Genomic DNA, 16453 nt, shown 5'->3' on the forward strand with positions numbered 1-16453 from the left:
ATTGCAAATGTGAATTTAATGTAACGTGAATAATTACCTCTTCCTTGATCATGTTAGAGGAATTTTCATCAGCAATGGTCCCATGAGCCCACACTACTTCACACAGGGATCAAACTATGTCTTTTTTTCCGGCATTAATGAGACCCCTTGCAGCCTAACTTACATATTGTGCTTTTAAACAGAAATGACTTAATTAAAACATAATTATTGACTATTTAGATGTTTTTGTCCCAGTGATATAATCAGTAAAAAGAGTAAGAAACTTTCAAAACTGGTTTCCTAAACAGTTTTCTCCATCCTGAGGAGAGTATGGTCCAGTAATTTTCCATCCTGACCTTGCAGATTCCTGCTGGCTGCTGGGTTTCATCTTGCTGTTCTCCTTGACAATGGGTAATAAAATCATGTTCTTGTTTCAGCATATTTCCCCGGGAGCTGAAGGAAGTTTTCGCTTCATGGAGAGCCAGATGTGCTGAGCGTGGAAGAGAGGATCTCGCCGACAGCCTCATCAGCTCCTCCTTGTTCCTTCGCTTCATGTGCCCAGCCATCATGTCCCCCTCCCTCTTCAACCTAATGCAGGAGTACCCCGCCGAACGCACGTCCCGCACGCTCACGCTCATCGCCAAGGTGATGCAGAACCTGGCCAGCTTCAGCAAGTGAGTCTCTGTCATCGCCTGTCCTCTTACAGCAGCTACAACATCACATTCATCTGGTTAATTTTTAGATTTGTAGGCGTTGATGCTTGTGAGAGGTGGGCTGCATGTCACAGAGTAACATCATGGAAATACAGGCTTGCAGTTTTTACTGCAAGGGCATAAACTGTTACTCACCCATAGTGAGGCTTTCAGCTGCGACACATTTGTTCCTACTTTCACTCTCTGCTCTTTACTGACATTTGTTGGAATATTAAAATTTTATAGATTTCAATGGCACCAATAATTCAATTAAGATATCAGACGTTTGGTGGCAATTTAATACACTCTACATTTTTGGACATCAGATTAAATACTCTATATATATCATAAATAAAAAATTATATCATATGTTATCAGTTAAAAATGAACTGATGGTGATTTTTAAGGTGAGCTTCATGCTTTATACTATCTTGGGCATGTGTTGTATTTCAGTATGATAATATTAAAGGACCAGTGTGTAGGATTTAGTGGTATCTAGTGGTGAGGTTGCAGATTGCAAACACTGTGTCTCTCCTTTCCATTTCAAGTGTGTAAGAGAACCTGCAGGGTGTGAAAAATGTTAAGGATTGTATTAAAAGTCAGTGTCTGGTTTGTCCAGTCTGGGCTACTGTAGAAACATGCTGATGCAATATAGCTGCCTCTATGGAAGAGGACCCACACCCTCTGTAGCTATAAACAGTTTATTCTAAGGTAAATAAAACACGATTGTTATTTTCAGATGATTATACACTAATGAAAACACAAACATGAATATTAGCAGTCATTTGACCTTTCACTTCCAAATGTCATTATCTCTCAGGATACAGTAAATACCAGATGCAGAGATTAATGCATTTATTCTGTTAGTTTGTCTGTTTAAAAATGAGATAACACCAAAAATGTAAATTTTGCATTGGCATAATTTATGTATGATTGCATGCATTCACAGCAGTATTTTCCAAAGGGTATAATAAGGCTCTGTGCGCATTCACATAAAAAAGAGCTTTTGTTGCATAATTTGACTCTTCTTCAAAAAATGGACAGATCACTTGCCACCTAATCTTCAGATTGTTAGAATGGAGAGCAATGAAGAATATAAAGACATATTATGGCAAAAAAAACAAACTGTTGCTGCAAAGAAGACAAAAGAGTAATACTGGCAGAAAAAAATGCAATACATATAAATTGTGAGTTAATATATTTTTTTGCCTATACAATGCACTCTCAAGACCTTACAGTTATTTCTAACTGACGGCTGCACAATGTAGAGCTCTTAAACTTTAAACTGAACACAGCATTTTTAAACATGATACTCAAGAACTGTGTTCCAGTCAGACACTGTCCCATAATAAAAGACACACGGAAATACATTTTGTTTTTGGACAAATCAAAATGAAATTGTTTTAGAAATGGAATGTTATCTGTGATAAAAACTAATAGACTAATCATTTTTCTTAGGGATGCACCGATCTGAAAATTCTGACCGATACCCAATATTAATATTGCTGTTATAGACGATATCGATATATATATATTTTTTAAAAGTTTCTGAGATGATAAAATTTTGTACAGACTGAAAATCATGCAAACTGAATTTTTGAATGTCTCCCTTTATTTTCAAAACGTGTTTTACTTCCAAATAAGAATGTCACAAGGCCAAAAAACACAAGTAACCAACAATGTTACTTTTTTAACAACCTTTACAACTTGTACCAAGTGTGTAACTAAATTAAAGTACAGTTTAACTCCCTAAGGATCATAAATCAAAAATAATATCCTGACATACATGTGACCATACATACATACATATAAGCATACATACATACATATATGACCATACATACATACATACATACATACATACATACATACATACATACACATGAGCATACATACATATGACCATACATACATACATACATACATACATACATACATACATACATACTTATGACTATACATACATACATATGACCATACATACATGCATTCATACATACATATGACCATACATACATACAAACATACTTATGACCATACATACATACATATGAACATACATACATACATATGAACATACATATGCCCATACATATAGACATACTTATTGTAGACAACAGTGTGGGTGAATGTAGTCTGGCTGTGCACAACTGGCCTAATTTTCCGGTCAGAGAAAACGCAGCAACTTCTCTCCTTCAGATGAAGGTTTATTCCAAACAGGCAGGTAATTCCAACAGTGAGGGGGTTGCAATTATAATAAAGTAACTTGAAGCATTTGCATAGGTATGTGTGGTTTGTGATATCTGCAACAGAACAATGATAATAATAATTACTATCCAGCAGCATCAATTTATAACTTGCATGGTATCAATTACATACAAGAAATGTCATGTCACTAAATAACCACAAGGAGTCAGAGCATGCACATAAATAAACTAACATGACACTGGCTTCGACAAGTTGTAGGTCACGTGACCGGGTAGTTACTTCAGCCCGCTACGGAGTTGAGATGCTAACGCTATTTATAGCAACATAACAGTGATGCCGACTACATCAAACTGGGAAGTACACAACATTAAATAATCAGGCCATAACTTAAAGATAACAACTAGCAGCACACAAACAGGACTCAACTCTGCTCGTTTCCCCAGAGGAGCTACCGACAAGGTAAGCTAACAGCCTGCTAAATATTGTGAATCTACACACAACAGTATTAGCTCCAATAACTTAGTGCCGTGAATTATATCATCTGCGATAACTTACGTTGTCACCAACGCACACTGTTGCAACAAAGAACAAAGATGGCAGAACTGAGAAGCCGAGTGAGGGTAATGAACTGTTCACTCTGTTGAAATGTCTAATTGCACGAGTTGTGTGCAGGCGCACAGAGTCTCTCAGGCAAAGTAGGAGTGGCGTGCCATGACGTCAGTCGTCCTCTAGCAGGGGATTTTATACACTTATGACCATACATACATACATACATACATACATACATACATACATACATACATACATACATACATACATGCATGCATACATACATATGACCAGACATACATACATACATACATACTTATGAACATACATACATACATACATGTGAAACATACATGCATAGATACATGTGACAATACATACATACTTATGACCATACATACATACATACATACTTATGACCATACATACATACATACATACATACATACATACATACATACATACTTATGACCATACATACATAGTTACATATGACCATACATACATACATAGATACATATGACCATACATACATACTTATTACCATACATACAAACATACTTATGACCATACATACATTGATACATGTGACCATACTTACGTAGATACATACATATGACCATACATGCATACATACATGTGACCATACATACATACTTATGACCATAGATACATATAAACATACTTATGACCACACATACATCCATCCATACATACATAGATACATATGACCATACATACATACATACTTATGACCATACATACATACATACATACATACATACATACATACATACATACTTACTTATGACCATACATACATAGTTACATATGACCATACATACATACATAGATACATATGACCATACATACATACATACATACATACATACATACATACATACATACATACATGCATACATACATATGACCATACATACATACATACATACATACTTACATACATACTTATGACCATACATACATATAAACATACTTATGACCACACATCCATCCATCCATCCATACATACATATTTATGACCATACATACATAGATACATATGACCATACATACATACATACTTACATACATACATACTTATGACCATACATACATACATAGATACATATGACCATACATACATACATACACACATACATACATATGAACATACATATGACCATACATATAGACATACTTATGACCATACATACATACATACATACATACATACATACATACATACATACATACATACATGTGAAACATACATGCATACATACATGTGACCATACATACATACATACATACATACTTATGACCATACATACATACATACATACATACATACTTATGACCATACATACATACATACATACATACATACATACATACATGCATACATACATACTTATGACCATACATACATAGTTACAAATGACCATACATACATAGATACATATGACCATACATACATACTTATTACCATACATACAAACATACTTATGACCATACATACATCGATACATGTGACCATACTTACGTAGATACATACTTATGACCATACATGCATACATACATGTGACCATACATACATACTTATGACCATACATACATATAAACATACTTATGACCACACATACATCCATCCATACATACATACATGTTTATGACCATACATACATACATATGACCATACATACATAGATACATATGACCATACATACATACATACTTATGACCATACATACATACATACATACATACATACATACATACATACTTATGACCATACATACATAGTTACATATGAACATACATACATACATAGATACATATGACCATACATACATACATACATACATACGTGCATACATACATATGACCATACATACATACATACATACATACTTACATACATAATTATGACCATACATACATATAAACATACTTATGACCACACATACATCCATCCATACATACATACATATTTATGACCATACATACATACATACATATAACCATACATACATAGATACATATGACCATACATACATACATACTTATGACCATACATACATACATACATACATACATACATACATACATACATACTTATGACCATACATACATAGTTACATATGACCATACATACATACATAGATACATATGACCATACATACATACATACATACATACATACATACATACATACATACATACATGCATGCATACATGCATGCATACATACATTCTTATGACCATACATACATACATACATACATACTTATGACCTTACATACATAGATACATGTGACCATACTTTCGTGGATACATACTTATGACCATACATGCATACATACATGTGACCATACATACATACTTATGACCATACATACATACATACATACATACATACTTATGACCATACATACATAGTTACATATGACCATACATACATACATAGATACATATGACCATACATACATACATACATACATACATACATACATACATACATACATACATACATGCATGCATACATACATACTTATGACCATACATACATACATACATGCATACTTATGACCATACATACATAGATACATGTGACCATACTTACGTGGATACATACTTATGACCATACATGCATACATACATGTGACCATACATACATACTTATGACCATACATACATAGATACATATGACGATACATACATACATACTTATTACCATACATACATAGATACATATGACCATACATACATACATACTTATGACCATACATACATACATACATACATACATACTTATGACCATACATACATAGATACATGTGACCATACTTACCTAGATATATACTTATGACCATACATACATGCATATATACATACATACATACATACGTACATACATACATATGACCATACATACATATATACATATGAACATACATATGACCATACATACATATATACATATGAACATACATATGCCCATACATACATACATACATACATACATACATACATACATACATACTTATTACCATACATACATAGATCCATAAGACCATATATACATACATACTTATGACCATACATACATACATACATACATACTTATGACCATACATACATAGATACATGTGACCATACTTACGTGGATACATACTTATGACCATACATGCATACATACATGTGAACATACATACATACTTATGACCATACATACATAGATACATATGACGATACATACATACATACTTATTACCATACATACATAGATACATATGACCATACATACATACATACTTATGACCATACATACATACATACATACATACATACATACATACATACATACTTATGACCATACATACATGCATATATACATACATACATACAAACATACATACATACATACATACATATGTACATACATACATATGACCATACATACATATATACATATGAACATACATATGACCATACATATATACATACTTATGACCATACATACATACATACATACATACATACATACATACTTATGACCATACATACATAGTTACATATGACCATACATACATACATAGATACATATGACCATACATACATACTTATTACCATACATACATAGATCCATAAGACCATACATACATACATACTTATGACCATACATACATACATACATACATACATACTTATGACCATACATACATAGATACATGTGACCATACTTACGTGGATACATACTTATGACCATACATGCATACATACATGTGAACATACATACATACTTATGACCATACATACATAGATACATATGACGATACATACATACATACTTATTACCATACATACATAGATACATATGACCATACATACATACATACTTATGACCATACATACATACATACATACATACATACATACATACATACTTATGACCATACATACATAGATACATGTGACCATACTTACCTAGATACATACTTATGACCATACATGCATGCATATATACATACATACATACAAACATACATACATACATACATACATACGTACATACATACATATGACCATACATACATATATACATATGAACATACATATGACCATACATATATACATACTTATGACCATACATACATACTTATGACCATACATACATACATACATACATACATACATACATACTTATGACCATACATACATAGTTACATATGACCATACATACATACATAGATACATATGACCATACATACATACTTATTACCATACATACATAGATCCATAAGACCATACATACATACATACTTATGACCATACATACATACATACATACATACATACATACATACTTATGACCATACATACATAGATACATGTGACCATACTTACGTGGATACATACTTATGACCATACATGCATACATACATGTGACCATACATACATACTTATGACCATACATACATAGATACATATGACGATACATACATACATACTTATTACCATACATACATAGATACATATGACCATACATACATACATACTTATGACCATACATACATACATACATACATACATACATACATACTTATGACCATACATACATAGATACATGTGACCATACTTACCTAGATACATACTTATGACCATACATACATGCATATATACATACATACATACAAACATACATACATACATACATACATACGTACATACATACATATGACCATACATACATATATACATATGAACATACATATGACCATACATATATACATACTTATGACCATACATACATACTTATGACCATACATACATACTTCTGACCATATATATGACCATACATACATACATACATACATACATACATACGTACATATGACCATACATACATACATACATATGACCATACGTACATACATACATACATACATATGAACAAACATATAACCATACATACATACGACCATACATACATACATATGACCATACATACATACATATTAATGACGTACATACATACATACATACTTCTGTCATACATATACATATTGTCATATGTATGTATGTATGTATGTATGTATGTATGTATGTATGTATATATGTATGTATGTATGGTCATAAGTATGTTGTATGTATGTATGTATGGTCATAAGTATGTATGTATGTATGTATGTATGTATGTAAGGTCATAAGTATGTATGTATGTATGTATGTATGTATGTATGTATGCATGCATGTCATAAGTATGTATGTATGGTCATATGTATGTATGTATGTATGGTCATATGTATGTATGTATGTATGGTCATAAGTATTTATGTATGTATGTATGTATGTATGTATGTATGGTCATATGTATGTATGTATATATGTATGGTCATATGTATGTATATATGGTCATAAGTATGTATGTATTTATGTATTTATGTATGTATGTATGTAAGTATGGACATATGTATGTATGTTTAGTCAGAAGTATGTATGTATGGTCATATGTATGTATGTATGGTTATAAGTATGTATGTATGCATGCATGTATGTATGCATGTACGGTCATAAGTATGTATGTATTTATGTATGTATGTTCATATGTATGTATAGTCAGAAGTATGTATGTGTGGTCATATGTATGTATGTATGTATGGTCATAAGTATGTATGTATGTATGTATGTATGTACTTATGACCACACATACATACATACATACATACTTATGACCATACATACATACATATGACCATACATACATACTTATGACCATACATACATAGATACACATGACCATACATACATACATACTTATGACCATACATACATACATACATACATACATACATACATACATATAAACATACTTATGACCACACATACATACATACATACATACTTATGACCATACATACATACATACATACATACATACATACATACATACTTATGACCATACATACATAGATACATGTGACCATAGTTACGTAGATACATACTTATGACCATACATACATGCATACATATATACATACATACAAACATACATACATACATATGTACATACATATGACCATACATACATATATACATATGAACATACATATGACCATACATATATACATACTTATGACCATACATACATACATACATATGACCATACGTACATACATACATACATACATACATATGAACATACATATATACATACTTATGACCATACATACATACATACATACATACATACATACATATTTATGACATACATACATACATACATACATACATACATACATACATACATACTTCTGGCCATACATACATATTGTCATATGTATGTATGTATGTATGTATGTATGTATGTATGTATGGTCAGAAGTATGTATGTTTGGTAATATGTATGTATGTATGTATGTATGGTCAAAAGTATGTATGTATGTATGTATGTATATATGTATGTATGTATGTATGTATGTATGTATGTACTTATGACCACACATACATACATACATACATACTTATGACCATACATACATACATATGACCATACATACATACTTATGACCATACATACATAGATACATATGACCATACATACATACATACTTATGACCATACATACATACATACATACATACATATAAACATACTTATGACCACACATACATACATACATACATACATACATACATACATACATACTTATGACCATACATACATACATACATACATACATACATACATACATACTTATGACCATACATACATAGATACATGTGACCATACTTACGTAGATACATACTTATGACCATACATACATGCATACATATATACAAACATACATACATACATATGTACATACATATGACCATACATACATATATACATATGAACATACATATGACCATACATATATACATACTTATGACCATACATACATACATACATACATACATACATATTTATGACATACATACATACATACATACATACATACATACATACATACATACATACTTACTTCTGACCATACATACATATTGTCATATGTATGTATGTATGTATTAATGTATGTATGTATGTATAGTCAGAAGTATGTATGTGTGGTCATATGTATGCATGTATGTATGTATGGTCATAAGTATGTATGTATGTATGTATGTATGTATGTATGTATGTATGTACTTATGACCACACATACATACATACATACATACTTATGACCATACATACATACATATGACCATACATACATACTTATGACCATACATACATAGATACATATGACCATACATACATACATACTTATGACCATACATACATACATGCATCCATAAATACATATAAACATACTTATGACCACACATACATACATACATACATACATACATACATACATACATACTTATGACCATACATACATACATATGACCATACATACATACTTATTACCATACATACATGGATACATATGACCATACATACATACATACTTATGACCATACATACATACTTATGACCATAAATACATAGATACATGTGACCATACTTACGTAGATACATACTTATGACCATACATACATGCATACATACATACATACATACATACATACATACGTACATACATACATACGACCATACATACATACATGCATACATATGAACATACATATGACCATACATATATACATACTTATGACCATACATATTTACTTATGACCATACATACATTCATATGAACATATATATGACCATACATACATACGACCATACATACATACATACATATGACCATACATACATACATACTTATGACCATACATACATACATACTTCTGACTATACATACATAAATACATATGACCATACATACATACTTATGACCATACATACATACATACTTCTGACTATACATACATAGATACATATGACCATACATACATACGACCATACATACATACATACATATGACCATACATACATACATACATACGAACATACATATATACATACATACATACATACATACATATATACATACATATGACCATACGCACATACTTATGACCATAAATACATATAAACATACTTATGACCACACATACATACATACATACATACATACATACATATGACCATACATACATACTTATTACCATACATACATGGATACACATGACAATACATACATACATACATACTTATGACCATACATACATGCATACATACATACATACATACATACATACATACATACATACATACATACGACCATACATACATATATACATATGACCATACATATGACCATACATATATACATACTTATGACCATACATACATACTTATGACCATACATAAATACATACATACATACATACATACATGCATACATACATACATATGACCACATGTACATACATACATACATACATACATACATACATACATACATATGAACATACATATGACCATACATACATACGACAATACATAGATATGTATGTATATATGTATGTATGGTCGTATGTATGTATGTATGGTCATATGTATGTATGTATGGTCATAAGTGTGTATGTATGTATATATGGTCAGAAGTATGTATGTATGTATGTATGGTCATAAGTATGTATGTATGTATGTATCTATGTATGTATGTCATAAGTATGTATGTATGTGTGTATGGTCATATGTATGTATGTATGTATGCATGGTCATATGTATGTACATATGTATGGTCATATGTATGTATGTATATATGTATGGTCATAAGTACCTATGTATTTATGTATGTATGTATGTATGTAAGTATGGTCATATGTATGTATAGTCAGAAGTATGTATGTATGGTCATATGTATGTATGTATGTATGTATGTATGTATGTATGGTCATATGTATGTATGTATGTAAGTATGTTCATATGTATGTATGTATGTATGGATAGATGTATAGTCAGAAGTATGTATGTATGGTCATATGTATGTATATATGGTCATAAGTATGTATGTATTTATGTATGTATGTATGTAAGTATGGTCATATGTATGTATGTATGTATAGTCATAAGTATGTATGTATGATCATAAGTATGTATGTATGAATGTATGTATGTATGTATGTATGTATGTATGTATGGTCATATGTATGTTCATATGTATGTATGTATATGTGTATGGTCATATGTATTTATGTATGTATGTATGTATGTATGGTCATAAGTATGTATGTATGTATGTATGTATGTATGTATCTAAGTATGGTCATATGTATGTATGTATGTATGTATGTATGTATAGTCAGAAGTATGAATGTATGGTCATATGTATGTATGTATGTATGGTCATAAGTATGTATGTATGTATGTATGTATGTATGTATGTATGTATGCATGTATGTATGTATGTATGGTCATATGTTTGTATGTATGTATGGTCATAAGTATGTATGTATGTATGTATGTATGTATCTATGGTCATAAGTATGTATTTATGTATGTATGTATAGTCATAAGTATGTATGAATGTATGTATGTATGTATGTATGTATGTATGAATGTATGTTCATATGTATGTATGTATGTATGTATGGTCATAAGTATGTATGTATGTATGGTCACATGTATGTTCATATGTATGTATGTATGGTCATAAGTATGTATGTATGGTCATATGTATGTATGTAAGTATGGTCATAAGTATGTATGTATGGTCATAAGTATGTATGTATGTATGTGTGGTCATATGTATGTATGTATGTATGTATGTATGTATGTATGTATATACATGTCTGTATGTATGTATGTATGTATTTATGTATGGTCATATGTATGTATGTATGTATGTATGGTCATAAGTATGTATGTATGTATGTTTGTATGTATGGTCATAAGTATGTATGTATGTATGTGTGGTCATATGTATGTATGTATGTATGTATGTATGTATGTATGTATGTATATATGTACGGTCATATGTATGTTTATGCATGTCTGTATGTATGTACGTATGTTTGTATGTATTTATGTATGGTCATATGTATGTATGTATGTATGGTCATAAGTATGTATGTATGTATGTATGTTTGTATGTAAGGTCATATGTATGTATGTATGTATGTATGTATGGTCATATGTATGTATTTATGTATGTGTGTATGTTTGGAATGACCTGCCCGAGGAGATAAGGCTTGCAGATTCAGTGACATCTTTTAAATCACTTCTTAAAACCCATTTTTATAGACTTGCTTTCATGTGATGTTGATGTTGCCTTATTCCATTCCTTTATTGTTTATATTGACTTGACAACATCATGTTATGTCTCTGTAATCTCTGCCCTCTTCATTTTAACTTATTCTTAGTGTCATGTTTTTCTAGTTTTACTGTTCTTATTTCTTTTACTATGTCTTTTTGCTTTTTCTGTTTCAGTGTCTTTGCTTGTGTCTTGTTTTACTTCAGTCTTCGTTAACTCCTGTTTGGCTTTCTGTTGTTATTTTTCCATGGTATCCTGCTCTTGTGCTCTTTTACTTTGTCTGTCAAAGCACTTTGTAAACTCTGTTTTTAAAGGTGCTATATAAATAAAGTTATTATTATTAATATAATTATTATTAATTTATTATCATTATATGACCATGCATACATACATACATACATATGACCACGCATACATACATACATACATACATATGACCATACGTACGTACATACATACATACATACATACGACCATACATACATACCTCTGACTATACATACATACATACATACATACATACATACATACTTATGACCATACATACATACTTATGACCATACATACATACATATGACCATACATACATATGGCCATACACACATACATACATACGAACATACATACATATGACCATACTTACATACATACATAAATACATACATACTTATGACCATATCTACATACATACATATGACCATAAATACATACATATATACATACATACTTATGACCATACATACATACATACATATGAGCATGCATACATACATACATACATACATACATACATACATACATACATATGAGCATGCATACATACATACATACATACATACATACATACATACATACATACATACGTATGACAATACATACATACATACATACTTATGACCATACATACATGTGAGCATGCATACAGACATACATACTTATGACCATATATACATACATACATACATACATACATACATACATACATACATAAATACATATGAGCATACTTGCATACATACATACATACATACATACATACATACATACATATGACCATACATACATACATATGACCACACTTACATACATACATACATACATATGAGCATACATACATACATACATACATATGACCATACATACATACATACATACATACATACATACATACATACTTATGACAATACATACATACATACATACATACTTATGACCATACATACATATGAGCATGCATACAGAAATACATACTTATGACCATATATACATACATACATTCATACATACATACATATAACCATACATACATACATACATATGAGCATACTTACATACATACATACATACATACATACATACATACATACATATGACCATACATACATACATATGACCATACTTACATACATACATACATAAATACATACATACCTATGACCATAAATACATACATACATACATATGAGCATACTTACATACATACATACATACATACATATGACCATACATACATACATAAATACATGTGACCATACATACTTATGACCATATGTACATACATATGACCATACTTACATACATACATACATTCATACATACATACATACATATAACCATACATACATACATACATACATACATACATACATATGAGCATACTTACATACATACATACATACATACATACATACATACATACATACATACATACATACACATGACCATACATACATACATACATACATACATACATACATACATACTTATGACCATACATAGATATGAGCATGCATACAGACATACATACTTATGACCATACATACATACACACATACATACATACATACATACATATATACATACATACATCCATATGAGCATACTTACATACATACATACATACATACATACATACATACATATGACCATACATACATACATATGACCATACTTACATACATACATACATACATACATACATATGACCATACATACTTATGACCATACATACATACATATGACCATACAAACATACATACATACATACTTATGACCATACATACATATGCACGTACAAATGACCATACATACATACATACATACATACATATGACCATACATACTTACATACATACATACATACATACTTATGACCATACATACATATGCACATACAAATAACCATACATACATACATACATACATACATACATACATACATACATATGACCATACATACATACATACATACATACATCCATACATACATATGACCATACATACATACATACATACTTATGACCATACATGCATAATTATGACCATACATACATACTTATGAACATACATACATACATACATACATACATACATACATATGACCATACATACATACTTATGACCATACATACATACATCTGACCATACATACATACATACTTATGACCATACATACATAAGTACATACATACTTTTGACCATACATACGTACATACGTACATACATACATACATACATACATACATATGGACATACATACATGCATACATACATGCATGCATGCATGCATACATACATACATACATACATACATACATACATGCATACATACATATGACCATACATACATACATACATACATACATGCATACATGCATACATACATATGACCATACATACATACATACACACATACATACATACATACATACATATGACCATACATACTTACATATGAGCATACTTACATACATACATACATACATAC

General features: G+C 30.6%; 1 protein-coding gene across 3 annotated transcripts in view; it reads left to right on the plus strand.

Annotated features, from left to right (window-relative positions):
* The window catches only part of LOC146313096 (ras/Rap GTPase-activating protein SynGAP-like), an 89846-nt gene that overhangs the window by 39992 nt on the left and 33401 nt on the right, over positions 1-16453 (plus strand). For all 3 annotated transcript variants that reach the window (XM_084738719.1, XM_084738721.1, XM_084738720.1), the window contains one exon: positions 417-653. In XM_084738719.1, coding sequence (XP_084594845.1) covers positions 417-653 — 237 coding nt within the window. The remainder of the gene's footprint in view (positions 1-416; positions 654-16453) is intronic.

This window comes from Lutjanus erythropterus, chromosome 16 (genome assembly GCF_056507025.1).
Source record: "Lutjanus erythropterus isolate fLutEry1 chromosome 16, fLutEry1.hap2, whole genome shotgun sequence".
Taxonomy (NCBI): Eukaryota; Metazoa; Chordata; class Actinopteri; order Lutjaniformes; family Lutjanidae; genus Lutjanus; species Lutjanus erythropterus.